This window comes from Rhipicephalus sanguineus, chromosome 2 (genome assembly GCF_013339695.2).
Source record: "Rhipicephalus sanguineus isolate Rsan-2018 chromosome 2, BIME_Rsan_1.4, whole genome shotgun sequence".
Lineage (NCBI taxonomy): Eukaryota > Metazoa > Arthropoda > Arachnida > Ixodida > Ixodidae > Rhipicephalus > Rhipicephalus sanguineus.
This window is the reverse complement of record NC_051177.1, coordinates 98,139,873-98,154,440: the sequence shown is the minus strand read 5'-3', so window position 1 is coordinate 98,154,440 and position 14,568 is coordinate 98,139,873. Positions and strand designations below refer to the sequence as shown.

Sequence of the window (14,568 nt, the reverse complement as noted above, 5' to 3'; positions counted from 1 at the left end):
GCTGCACTGCCTAGTTTTCCGGTCGGAGGCGCTGCGAATAGGTCGGAGAGGCAGCACAGCGAGATTGTGCGGGCGAGGGAGATTGACGGCGAGCAGGGGATGGTGAGCGGTCGTAGCGAGGTCTGGTCAGAGGTGCGGCAGGAGAAGAGAATATGGTCGGCATAGAAGATGCAAGTGCTGAGGACGACTGGGTGACAGAACTGGCCTGGTTTGGAGACTCATAGTGTGCCAGTGGAGCCCAGTGGTTGCGGCAATGGAGAGCGATATTGACCAACACGTCGGCAGTTAAAACATATGGGCTTGTCGTCAAAGGTACGCCATTCGGACAGGTTGCGTTGTCGAGAATAGTTGGAAGCAAGTCGAGGAGCGGACGGCCGACGATAAGAAGGCTCAGCAGAGTATACAGGTGGAATAGGATGTAGGCCGACGTTCGATAATTCTTGACGGACGACGGCCTGGATCAAAGAAAGCGTGGTCGGTGAAGGCTCAGGCGTTGGGAATGGAGTGACTACCGGTTGCGCTGCCTCGACTTCTCGACGAATGATGCAGGTGAGGTTGTCATATGGAGGGGCCTGGCGGAAGACGTCATCACAAGACGAAGTAGGCGTTGTGTTCGGAAGGCGCGTGATGCTTTGAGGTACGCGGCGGGCTTTAGCCTGTTCGAGACGGCGGCATTCTTCAAGGATCGCGTCGATGCTCGCGACTTGTTAAAAAACCAGCAGATTGAAAGCGTCGTCGGCAATACCTTTTAGGACGTGGTTAACTTTCTCGTCCTCCGACATGCGCTGGTCGGCTTTGCTACAAAGAGCCAAGACGTCAAGAATGTAGGAAACGTAGGATTCCGTAGATATCTGGGCGCGTGTGGCGAGAGCCTTTTTTGCAGCGAGCTGACGGCCAGATAAATCGCCGAAAATTTCGCGGATCTTCTCTTTGAAGAGATCCCAGCTCGTTGTTTCGTTTTCGTGGGTTTCAAACCATGTCCACGGAGTGCCGTCGAGGTAGAAAAGAACGTTAGTGAGCATGAGTGTGCGATCGCAGCGGTGCGTAGCACTGACGCGCTCGTACCGGTGCAGCCAGGCGTCAACGTCGGTAGAACCAACTCCGGAGAAAGTGCCTGGTTATCGGGGGGGGGGGGGGGGGGGGGGGGGCGAGGGCCAGAACGTGACGTCGGTTGTAGCTGGGGGGGGCGGAAGGGGTCGGCAGTGATGAAGCTCCGGCAGGTGAAGTCGGTGAGGGCTCGCCGGTGTTGCGACCGCTGCGCGTCTCCATGGAGGTACGGGAATCGTCCACCTCCACCAATAATGTTACGGGTAGCTTAGTAACTATTTATTAAATAGTTAAAACAGCGCAGGGTGGACAAGATGGCGGCAGTCCATCAAGAACCTTTGATTGATTGATTGATTGATTGATTGATTGATTGATTGATTGATTGATTGATTGATTGATTGATTGATTGTTTGATTGATTGATTGATTGAAGCCTATGAATTTTGGCACATACCCACTCTGGTGGATTGGCCAAGAAAAATTATTGTAGCCTATGGATGATAACTACATTAATTTTTACCTCCCTATTACTAAAGTAGAAAAAAAACGCGAAGATCAAGAGCAATCAAATTACAAAAGGTATTATAGCCTATTGAGGATAATTACAGTAATTACAATTTTGAGCCGACCAGACAGCTGAGTTTACCTGACCCGACCAAATTTGACTCTATGACTTACTTTTAATAACATTTTATAATTATATCGCGAGTATTTTTCCAGTATTTCTTAAAGTAGACCTTACGTTGGAATACGTTTAATTGCTAGAATGAAATTACACACAGCATCAAAAATTTCTCTATGACAATGTCCCAAAACAGAGGCACCGAAATTTGGAACATTTTCTGCAGTTAAACTTAAGCCAATCGTCGAAAATGGAATAACCAGAAGTGTTTTCCTAATTGTTGAATAGTTGCGGCATGATATAAAACAATGTTCAATAGATTCTGTTTCTTCGCAAACCAGCTCTGTGTAAATATAAGTTTAATGGGGGGACACGGCATCGAAATTTGGAAATAATAACTTCAAACTTTCTAGATTGACTCCACTTAGGTTTCCATGGAAATTTAAGGTGTTGATATTCTGTCCATTTAGTTATAGTTTCCATCATATCTGTACAAATTGCTAATTTTATATATCTGATCGCTACTATGTATTCTACTTCTGGAAGTACCGATATGGTCCATCGAGGGAAGCCCGGGCTAAAGAATTGAACAGTTCATTTAATTGTATCCCTCAGTCACCTGGCACCCACAATAATTTCAGGGGTTTCAGCTGTGGCGGTACTAATGTGCGCAAAGTCATTAGGGCTCGTGATTGTTCTGAAGCTGTAAGTGCTGTACATACCGAAAGAGAATCTGTTATTATGATTGCACTATTTTCGGTTGAAGGCCAGTTTTCGAAGCGCCAAAATAATAGCCATGAGCTCAGCCTCAAAAACAGGAGTAAAATCTGGCAGCCTCACTGAGAATGACCAGCCAAGCAAATCGGAAGCACTTCCTACGCCTGCCTTTTGATTATTCACAGAAGCACCTGTGGCTATTATGTTTTTTGTTTCTGCATGAACCAAGTAATCTTTTAACCTGTTATTCGAAAATCTGAGAGATTAGAACTTAGATTTTGGGGGGAAATTTCATCATATTCTATCGTAATATTACTATGTGAGCCATTAGTTTCAATTATCGTTCTAATGTCCACCTTAATGCTGTCCAGTTTCTTTTGAACAAAAATTATTTGAGGTGTATGAAATCGTGGCCAATGGGCAAGAAAGAAGGAGTCGGGGTCACTCATAAAGGCGTATTCTGATCTTCTAGCCGGTAAGCTGTAAAATTTAAAAAAAAAATGTCGTCTAAAGACGATAGAAGAGGCGCTGCATGAGATATGGACGCCGCTGGCAATACGTCGGGAAACATGAGTGTTGCGTTGCGGGCTGGTAGTCCCGGCGCAGCAGTAGGCGAAGACCGGCGGTGACCAACGCGACCGGCGGGGACGCCAGCCAGCCCGAACACGCGGTTTGGCGCGAAGCGCCGAAGCAGAAGAAACGCACGCACTGAACGAGTATTCTCCACACACTCTTTTATTTACACGTCGCCTGGGTAAAACAGGAATGCCAGAGTGGAGCCCCATGACATTCGTACAGTGCAATACAGAACCGAAACCGAAACACAACAATGAGCTCGTGCAGAGAGCACGGAGGAAGCCAAGTTTCGGCGCAGTCGCATTGTCAGCGCAGTTTGAGAAACTAGGGTCTTTAGAATTACGTATGTATGCATTTTCTATTAAAGGAACACACCACGTAATACTTACCTAGTGATGTTGCGCCTCAGATATGCGTAATGTTTGCTTTTTGATCAACAATGTACACAAGTGCGAACCTAGTAAGCCGTTCAAGATGGCTGTCCCTTGGGCAAGTGGTTCAACTTTGGCCGAGTGACTGAATCGAGGGACGTGCCGACAAACAGAAAGACAGACCAAAATTTCTCCGTTTAAGTATCCCAAGAAAGACTATCGTCGTCTTTAAAAGTTTGCACCATTAAGATGCGGAATCGACAAAGAAGCGTTGGAAGGCGTAGAGAAGCGACGTCGTCTTCCTCGTCTTTATTGCAGCCACGCTGCGGCGGCTGTGTGGTATCAATATAAAGCTTTGACTACGCGTGCTTGAGGGCTCGCGGGCATGATGGCGGCAGTAAATGCAACATCGGGTGCACCATATTGCTTATAAATATTCTCTATAAAATTCCCCAGTCTTCATGGCAATACCATGGTAACGCAAAAAGTGTTTCAGCTAAATCGTAATGCCGCTAAGAAATATATGCACTGTTTTTATGGAATTAGATGCAATTATTATCGCATTGCATGGTATTCGCATTGCACTCACACAGGGCCTAAGGCCGCTGTAGCTTTCACATCTGCGTCGTGCCATTTTTGGAGCGTACTACGTCATTCTGTAACATTACTATGTATGATACTCCTGAGAATCAGAGTAGACTTGCACTGCGCTTTCCAATTACGACCTTGCAAGAGTGTTGCTTAGAAAGATGGTCACCTTGTTAGACCCCATGCTGTGTGCGTTCCCTTGCGCGTGTGCACACTTTAAACAGCAACACTCACGAGTTCCACTTGGAGCAAGTTTCAGCTGACACCCACAAACTCACGCAAACGGCACGCAAGACGTACCATCTCTTGCCTCTGCTATGAGCCACAATGTCCGTGAAGCCTTTCAGTATCTTGACATTTCCGCAAGCGCTCGACAGAGCTTGTTCGGTAGTGTCTTGCGAATTTGGATAGGTGCCTGAAAGTAAAAATAGAAAACAACGAGTAGTCTTCCAACCATTCGCAATGTGAGGAAAGAAACTTCACGCGCCCACCACGCCGCAAAGACAAGCTTTCTGGGTTCTCGATTTCGATGTTAAAAAAAAAAAAAAGACACTGGCGCTAAGCTTTTCGTTTTTCCCGGCATCTTTTTGTTCAGCTAGAATTAAGCGTGCTGGTTTTAAGTCGTTATGCGCCGGAGAAGTAAATACAACATGCTACGATGGTGTGTTGGATTTGCTGTTTCTCTGTGGTGTTTTAATTATTCACTGTGTATGGTCGCCCATTTGATGTCGTCACCGACCATCATGCACTATGCTGGCTGTCGTCACTGAAGGGTCCCTCAGGCCGTCTCGCCCGCTGGGCATTTCGCCTGCAAGACTACGACCATCCGCGGGCTGTACAGCAACGGACGCCAGCATGCTAACGCCGACGCCCCCCAGCACCTCCACCAAATTATAAAGAGGTTTATTAGCGGCGACGATACTCGACGATACAGCGACAGTCAAGGCGGGGCCGACTCTCAGCGCGAGCTGCGTTCTCTTCGTAAAGAGCCGAAGAGGGCGACCCACTAGAAGGTGCTCGAGAGGACGACCCATTACCAAGTTCGAACGCTTCGCTACAACTGTAATATATTGTCAAAATATTTGAGAAAGTGTTACGTTTAGGACGGAGGCTCCCACTTTAATAAAAGGTTCGCTTGAGAGGTAGCGCAATCCTTGTTCATTTCTTTTTTATATCTTCATTTTTTTCTTCATTCCTTTCGCTTCCTGCTTTAGAGCACAGAGACGCACCAACTCACAGATGTCGATTTTATACTGAGCACGTGTTTCTGTTCCTATCAGCGGAAGCTCCCCTATCCAGGTGTTAAACACACTTTGGCTATATCCGCCTCGTTCGTGTGAAACTTCAAATATGACGCACATATCGGTCATTGCAAGCGCAGCCTTGGATTCAGACAGCTGGACAGTTCCACTGCTGAATAGAGACATCTCTATATCCTTTTTCAAAGTACGCACTTTTTTTTTATAGGTCACTGAAAGGGTGCGCACTTTGGCAGTGTGTATGCGCACATACAATCATTTAAGCGATTACGAAAAAAGGAGGATGTAAATGCATTGTCCCAATATAGAATACCGTTCCTAGAACCAAGTGGTTCAAGAAAAGTTAATATAGACCATTCGCCTTACACACAGAAGTTATGAAAAACTTAGCGTTTGTCATTGCGCGACCCCGCTAAGTCTATTGCTCAAAAGAAAACATTAAAATTCAGTTGGCGTCTAAAAAAATAGTGCAGATGTATAGCTGCTAGCTCTGCACTTACACGAAATCCAAATTTTAGCATTCCGTTTAGCACTAAGGCGCATGAAAGCTATGCGTACTTCTACTTAAACCGTCTCGCTGCGCGATGCAAAGTTCTTGTATTTTGAAACGTCAAGAACAACGTTCCCTATAGTCCGCCGCATACCCGTACAAAAAAGTATGTAGACGGTCTATAGACTGTCTAAAAATAGGTGTAGACATATAGATTGTCTAAACCCATTTTTGTAAGGGTAGGCAAGTAAGTCCTGTGCCGATACACAACGCCGGACTTTTTTTTATATTTATGCTGGCTTGCTCATGCGGGCACTGGCACGTAACTGTTTGTGTTCACGTATTTTTATATAAACAACACATAAGCTTCACTCATGCTGAATTTCAAATATACTTAGAAACCGATTAACGCACTCCGATCAAACATTAACATTCTTCCTGATGCAAGTATGTCCCATTGGCAACTTCGCAGGGTGGACCACTTATTCTAGTTGGTAATGAGAGCGGATATCTAACCGATAGATACAGAGAGAAAGAATACAAATCATCGTTATCGATAACTGAGAGGGAAGAAAATCCTAGAAGATACCTTCAGTGCAGAGTCATTAGGATGACTGAAGTGAAGTCACGGCCCGCTATGTAATAGCCCGCCTGCCTTGGGGATCGACGCCTGTCGTGGAATTGCATCAGCTCATCGATTTATTTCTTTACGGTATCGTCGCTATAAGGAATACAGGCACAAAATGTGAAACGCGATTGTCCGCCCACGTGCACATCGCCACTGCCTCCACAAGCAGTTTGAAGGAACCAACTGCGATCATTGTCTTAATCGGCAACTGCCTGATTATTGCGATACGCTGTGACTATTCCGGGGAAACCGCATCTCGCGATTAGTGCGAGCTGAGACTGTCAACTTTTCCTAATCTGGAAACCAGAGGAGTTGTTTCCTTGAAATGGCTCTTGGGGCCTCGGTGCGCGGAGAGAGAGAGAGAAACATTGTTTTATACAAAAGTAATAACTCCGGCGGACCCTCTAGTCCGGGGAGACATCTGGCTTTGCCGGAACTCTGATGGCCCGGTCCGCTAGCTGCCTCCGGCAGTCAGGATCCGGCTTGAGTAGGCTGTCCTCCCTTTGCGTTATATTTGTGTTAGTATCATTAATTCTTTTTAGTGAGGGACACGCAATGAAGTTTCACTTTCCGTATTTCGCACGCCGCCTATGGTACACCAGAAAAGAAAGATAGGTTACGTAGGACACGTAGTGCGATGAATACTACAATACGAGCTGTTCTAGTACAATATGCTGTTTGATAATCAAGGGCCACGCTATGTGCTTGACGATTATCAATCCGTTCAACTAAACGCCTCCGATTAACCGCCTATGAAGCACACAAGATTATCCCAGTGGTGGAAGATGACTGAATGCATGTAAGCCTCGCAGTCTTATAACGATCTTTTTTTTTGTCAGCTCGGTTCAGGTTACGTTAGGTAAGGCACGCTCTGCGGGCCTTACCTAACCCCTTACCTCTATGCCGAACAAAAGGGGCGTATCAGACGTGGAAGCCTCGTTGGCTTTTATTGCGTGCACGTGCCGTTCCCAAACAACCAGGTCGCCGGCCTTATGCAGAACACCATAGAGCAGTAAACATGTGCGCCGTCAGGCGCAGCCCAGAGCACGTGCTCAAACACGCGCACATGTGGATAGAAAGCCAGGGGCTGCCTCGTAAGCGATTCTTTTCTTTACAAGTAATTATAGCAAACACGCCCCCAGTTTCCACACGCGAGAGGAAGGAAAATAAGATTATCAAGAATTCACTTTCATATTTTTGTGAGCCGGCCTTGCACTGCGGACGTGATCCTGATATTGTACTAAAAAAATCGCCGCTGCTGTGGAAGTAGGCGAAATATGGTTGGGTTATCCATCAATCAGTTGGTTATATATTTAGTGAGTGAGTGAGTGAGTGAGTGAGTGAGTGAGTGAGTGAGTGAGTGAGTGAGTGAGTGAGTGAGTGAGTGAGTGAGTGAGTGAGTGAGTGAGTGAGTGAGTGAGTGAGTGAGTGAGTGAGTGAGTGAGTGAGTGAGTGAGTGAGTGAGTGAGTGAGTGAGTGAGTGAGTGAGTGAGTGAGTGAGTGAGTGAGTGAGTGAGTGAGTGAGTGAGTGAGTGAGTGAGTCAGTCAGTCAGTCAGTCAGTTTGTTATTCAGTTAGTTAGTTATAACATATCGAGCTTTAAAGTTTCGCCGCAGCACACCCCTCCGCCTCCCCCCTCTCCCCGACAGAATCCGCTACAACCAGTACGCAATTCCAAGAGGAAGCACTAAGAGGGGGGGAGGGCGCCCCCCTGCTCTCCCCTGTGCGCACGCCTATGCTTATGGCAGTTTAGACAATCTGTGTAGCAGTTCCACTCTTCACCACTTTTTACTACGCGCTTCAGGGGATTTCAACTTGCAAAATGGCTCTGAGGAAATACAATTTTTTTTAAGTTTAGGAAGGAAACTCCGGGTGCTTGTTTCGCAGTTTTTGTAGCTTTTCATGGTATCGACTGGTGGTGTTTTTTTTTTATCCATCAGAGAACGGTAGATTAGGCAGAACCCCCTTTCTGAAAAGGGAAACTCAATTCCCAAATCCTCGGAAGCGCTTTCGTTCACAACGCAGTTTCCTGCAGCCCATGTATCCCAAGCACTAAGACTATATAAAACTGTGAGCAATGCTGATGAGTTTCATCAACACTTTTCTTTTACTACGAGTCTTTTTCTGTTTCTTTTTTTTTCTTTTCTTTTTTTTGTCTGTCATACGAACCAGCAAGCGAGGATTGCACGCGTCGCTCGTCGAAAGAGCGCGGCAACAAAGCCACGTGTTCGGCGTGTGCGCCAAAGAAGGATGGCCTCATCCGAGCTGACAGCTGCGCAGGCGCCTCGTGAGGGAGCCACGCGCTCACTGCGCACTCCCGAGGCGCAGTTAAAACTCTCGCCATTGAGCTGCCACGCGGCTGTGTTGCCTCGCAACGTCATCCCCGCGCATCACCCCCACGTGGATTGCGCCGCCGCCACGAGGTATATCGCGAGCGCGGCCGCCTCTACGGCTGAACTTGCGTGGCTTTTCGCTTTGTAAATAAGCGAGTTCAACAACGACAGTCCAACGAAATAATAATAATTTCTGGGGTTTTAGTAATAGTTTTACCTGCCAAAACCACGATGAGATAAGGCAAGCCGTACTGGAGGGCTCCAGAAATTTCGACCATCTGGTGTTCCCTAACGTGCGCTGACATCGCGCTGTACATACACGGGTCTCTAGCATCTCGCCTCCATCGAAATGCGATCGCCGTGGCCGGTATTGAGCTCAAGACCATCGGGTTAGCAGCCAAGAATTCCTGGGGTTTTACGCGCCAAAAGCACGATATTAGTATGAGGCACACCGTAGTTAAGGGCGCCGAAAATTTCGGCCATCTGGTGTTCGTTAACGTGCACTGACAATGCACAGCACACGGGCCTCTACGGCATTTCGCGTCCATCGAAATGTGCCCAACGTGGCCACGATCGAACCCGCAACCTTCGTGTTTTACATGCCATAATCACGATATGACTACGAGGCACGACGTATTTGGAGGGCTCCGGAAATTTCGACCACCTGGGGTTCGTTAACGTGCACCTAAATCTAAATACACGGGCCTCCAGCTGTTTCGCCTCCATAGAAATGCGACAGCCGCTGCCGGTATTGAACCCATGCATTCGGGTTAGCTGCCGAAAACCTAATTACTGTACCATAGTACAATACCACCGCGAACTAGGCCAAACGGCCGTGGCCAGCTATTGGCACCACACTCCGGAATGGCAGCAATCTCAACTTACACTCACGACTTCGTTGTGGCTTCAGAAACTCACGGGATCCCTTAAGCATTTGCCTAGGACGACTGGAAAGCGAAAGCACCTTCTTTTTCTTTTCAGTCTATTGTATTGCTCCTGCCCCACCGATCACAGCAAGCTCTCTACACCTAGCGTGGTTTTGCACTGCCTCCGTGATCGGCCCACCTTTGACCAAGCTACGTTGTCATGTGATGACGGCATCATGTGACGTTACGCCACGTGACGTCACGTCAGAATTTGCGACGTCATCAAGTTTTTGCGATCTGTGACGTCATATGAAGACGTCATCGCGTGATGTTTTCTTTTAGGGGCGAAGCTCCTTAAGGCGGCACCCGTTCGTCCCTCGTAGTCGTAGTCGTAGTCCGTAACCAGTCTTACGCTTTGACCTCCAAGGTGGTGCCGGTGGGAGATTTTTCCTGTGCGTTGTTGAACAATAAAAAATTCGCAGCGGTAGCTAAAAGCCGACTTCTTCTGTCTCTCATTCCCATTAGCAGCCATTCTTTACCTCTAAGGTAGTGCCTGGTGAGATTTCTCCTGTGCGTGATTAAACAATAAAAATTTTGTTCAAAACGCCGTTGATTGATGAAATAAACCAACGAAAGACGCCAGATGTTTTGTAAAAGCAAAACGGAAGAACGCCAGATGTTTCTAAAGCAAAAGGAAAAGACGCCAGCTGCTTAACGAAAGACGCCAGATGTTTTCTAAAGCAATGGTTTTCTAAACAATGAAAATTCACAGCGTACATGTAAAATTAAAGTGAGCTGCGAGTCGTCATAACTCATCGAACCTTTAGTATAAACGCGCCCTATCTCACGTCGGTGATGATGTACTGGGCAGAATTCACGGAAGATTCACGGTTTACCGATGAACCTCCGCAGCTTCGCCCACTCATCATCATTCACTCCGTGGATATGCTGTGATTTTTTTTTTTGCATCACTCGTACTGTGCCCGACGCCGCGGGACGCCGACGGCCAATTTTCGCGTTTGTTGAGGCATTTAACGCTTTCGCCTTAAAAGAACACTGACACTATAGGTTCTATGGAATCTGGAATCATCGGGTTAGGCGCTGGCCGGATTCGCTCAAGCTTGGTGGCTCAGGTTTATGACCGCTGTGTGACTCTGCAAATCGGTCATATTTCACAAAATATTGTGTTTTCATCGTGACAATATCTAACGAAAACGCATGTTTACAATGACTAATCACCTTGCTCTGCATATTGAACGATGAGATCTTGAAACCTGAGGGCTACAAAGTGTAATAAATGTCACAAAAGCGTTTTGAGTCATAACGCAAAGGATAGAACAATAGCACCGTAAGAGCTTCCAGAAGTTGTTCAAGGGTGACCTACGGCTTGGCCGAGGTTGATTCGAGTTATTTCTCGTTAAATAAAATATCAATAAAACGAGGACTAAAGCGGCCGATGTGCCGGAACTAGCTCGAAGGTATAATGGGGCAGCGGGAAGGAAGAATAAGAAACCAGCGCCGCTAAAGGGCAGCATAGTAATCGGAGCAAATTTTGCAACGAAAGCTGTTCGGGGATGCCTACCAGAGGCCACCGATGCTTACTTGAGTAGGATAAACATTTTACTTTATTATTTGCGTTCGCGCATTTCCTAGCATAATGTCTGACGAGCCCGCACTAACTTGCACACGACTACAGGCGCCAGCGATTCTAGTACAAAAGTACAGGGATTACAGTAGCTGAAGTGGTAGAAAATGTCAACATAAGTCTCAAACGTTACCGGACCTCAAAAACGTGGCTCTTCAATCAACAAAGATATGACTGGAACGCTCGCCTTTATTACTTTTAAGCCCCCAAGGCCGGGAAAACGCGAACACATGCACGCATGTTCTCCCAAAGGTTAACCTGGGGTTCACGTAAACATGAAAGGCAATAACAACATAGCAAATGAGTCTCTCTACAGAGCTGTCATTTGTATAGAATCTGAGAAGCAGGCGAAGACCCCTTTATGTTGTGACAAGTCGACGAAGATTCAACGCTCACGTTACCAATGAAAGGCAGAAGCGAGATGCATTACCACAGGCGTTTGCCACGCGCCCTCTTTCTGCGCATTCATCTCGTATCTTTTCATTCTTATTTTCGAGCCACAGATCAATAGGGGTATAGAGTGACAACGTCCGTCCAATCTTGATACGCTGTAGCCTCTTTGTTGCAAGTACGTCGCCCCTGGCGCCGTTTTCTGTCAAGTCATTCGCGAGAAAATGGAAATGCGAGATCGATCGGTTTTTTTTTTTTTCGTGAGTGCTCGCACGCACGCACACAAACATATACACACGTGCGCGCGATATGGTTTTGAGTTTTGCGCACGATAAATACACAAGTTAGGGTATTCTAAACGAGAACGTTCCCAGTCAGTCAGAGTTTGGGTTGTGCCTGAAGGCAAATGATTTCAACGGTCTTTTACATCGGCGCTCGCACGAATCTGAAGGAGAAAATTGGACAGGTGGAATACAGTTAGTGAACAAGCACATTCGCAAACATAAACATATGAAAATGAGATATAAACTTACCGAAAACTGGGAGCACTGCAGCGGCAGAACAAACAGATATTTTGTTAGCGTACTGCGACATTTGCGTGACACTGTACATGTATTATCCGCGCGACGTACAATATTAGCACGCATTGTAGCATTGAAAGTGCGAACAGTGGTGCCTAATACAGAAGATTATGCATTTCATATACGCCTTCCTTTGAAATTTTAACAGATAACATTTCTGATGACAGGCGGCTAATTAAGAACGCGGGTACAACAACATGTATATAAGGAAAATGTTTTCCTTTCTTTTCTTTTTTTCTGGGGGGTAGTGGTGGAGGAGGGGGGTATGAGAGCTTTCACCAACATCTCTTGAAGACAGCGTAGCTGCTACCGATTACGCAGTGGTACCCCGTTTTCGTCACCCTCCACCCTTTGCATCGTTAAATATCCAACTGACACTCCTCCCTTTCTCGTTGATGTCCTGGAAACGCTCCTTGGCAAGCTGACATTGCAAGCATTCATACCTTGACGTACCTTGCATGATGGTGTGCTTGATGAATCGTCCGGTCATTCACGACCTGGGGCTTTCGCAGTGTTCTGCATTGTTACCCGATTTGTGCGTGTTTACGTGATTTTCCCGTCTTTTATTTCTTTCGGGCTCCCTTTCCTCTTTCACCAGCGCTGTCTGCTTAAAGTTTGCGAGGCATCTGTGGGTGAACGTCCGAGTACAGTTCCATTTATTAGGGACGCATATTCCGAGCATGTTTCTTTGTGAGCGCCGCAGCTGTTGTAACCCGGTGTGACACATGGCTGACGTCCTCACCGCGTGGTCTTCCTCACACGCGCTTGATGCAAGACAGGACCGCAGACACTGCGAATGAGTGAGAGTGAAATATACAACAGCCACAGGGCCTGTGTCGCAAGGGTAAGTGTTGGCGGAAAGGGCGGCGGTACCTGCCGGGCATTGTTCCGTGAGTTGCGAGCCAGCGCTATACAGGGTCCACGGAAGAAAACAACCATCGCACCGCAAGGACACGCCCCCGCAATGAACTAGACAGCAAGCGACCAGGAACAAGCTATAATAAAACGCAGCCGGCGGCGGCAAGGCAGGCGCCAGACGGCACAGGGTGTTGCAAAGCGGCGTCAACGACCTGGTCTGCAAGTGCGGCCTCCCGGCAGTGAAATGGACGGCTCGCTGTGTGGATTCTCTAGTGCCTTAGAGCAGTTTGTTTCATGAGCTCATATGCAATATTTGTATGCAGCGCGGACGCACTGTCGGATCGCTTTTTGCTCTTCAGCCACGGATGTGAGCTGCGCCGCCCTCTGCGCTGAACAATCGTAGAAGTCTGCGGACAATGATAAGCTGCGAAAGACAGACGCCAGCCTAACTTCATGGTTCCTCGCGTAAGTCACATTAACGTGCGCATTCACGAGACGGCTCAGTGAGTTAATGTACGCAGACATACTTGTAGTAATGTTTATGATCAGTACTTAGCTGATGTGGTTATCTGCCTACACAGGCGACGCCTCGCCCCTTTGATTTCGTACTGATTGCCTTTTTAGCTTGTCATAAAGCGTTGCTTTGCAGATATTAGGGTGACATTTCCATAGCGGCGGAGTTAATGGCGTTGTACTTGTCCCGCTTTTCAAAAAACGTACGGCTCCCATGTCTACAACACATTAAAGGCTATAGATGGGCAATTTTTGAGAAATTGCATATTAAAAGGCAACATTATGTACCTTGAAACTCTTAACGAGGAATTTTCTACCATGTGTTTGTCAGTTAAGTATATCGTATGTATGAAAGCAAGAGACATGCGACCTCTTTACGAGCTGCCCTAGGCCCTTCGGAAAATATTCTGTGTCGCACGCACTTGTTTTGAAAATCTCCAGTTTGTAGGTTTCCGAGAGAAGTTTTCGCTTTGACATTCAAGCGCCGACAGGGCAAATTGAAGCGTTCTACGTTGCCGGTTTCTTTACAATGTGTGCATAACAAATAGGTAGCGCAGCGAGTTTTAATGGTCATACTGTGGTGGAGACCGCACTCGTTCTTATTCAGTTATAAGACAGATTGGATTCCAATCGATTAAGTAGGTGCGCTGCACACGGCTCGTAGCGGAGTCCAAACCGACGGAAACTCGCAGCCAATTACGCCTTGATAGGAAGCACAGGGCATGCATTTTCCACCGCCTCCTGGGAATGTTGAGTCGCTCTTTCAACGGACTAATTATTTCCGCAGAGAGGCTTATTATTGTAGACACACAAAAGCTGCGGTGTGTCCTCTATTGTGCTTAGCTTAAGGGAATGATTTCTCAAACCATGTTGGGAATTGGGATTTCAAAGAAATCTTGCAGCCGATTTCCGCGAAGCCCAGGAGAATTCAATGCAAGTCATACGCGTTAGGCAAACGACGAAAGCAATGTTTCCTCATTGGCACCGCAGGGATGTGAACTTGGAGCATTTTGCAATCGCACACAATGAGATACCTCAATCGTCGGCCAAGCTTCAAGTTCGTTAGTTCGTGAAGTATGAGGGAGC

General features: G+C 47.0%; 1 protein-coding gene across 6 annotated transcripts in view; it reads right to left on the bottom strand.

Moving 5' to 3' along the window:
* LOC119383448 (uncharacterized) overlaps positions 1 to 14,568 on the bottom strand; it is a 94,476-nt gene that overhangs the window by 43,467 nt on the left and 36,441 nt on the right. For all 6 annotated transcript variants that reach the window (XR_005181661.2, XR_007415122.1, XR_007415123.1 and 3 more), the window contains one exon: positions 4,221 to 4,335. Coding sequence is in view for 1 of the 6 variants with exons in the window: in XM_049412512.1 (XP_049268469.1) it covers positions 4,221 to 4,335 (115 nt within the window). In the remaining 5 variants the exon portion in view is untranslated. The remainder of the gene's footprint in view (positions 1 to 4,220; positions 4,336 to 14,568) is intronic.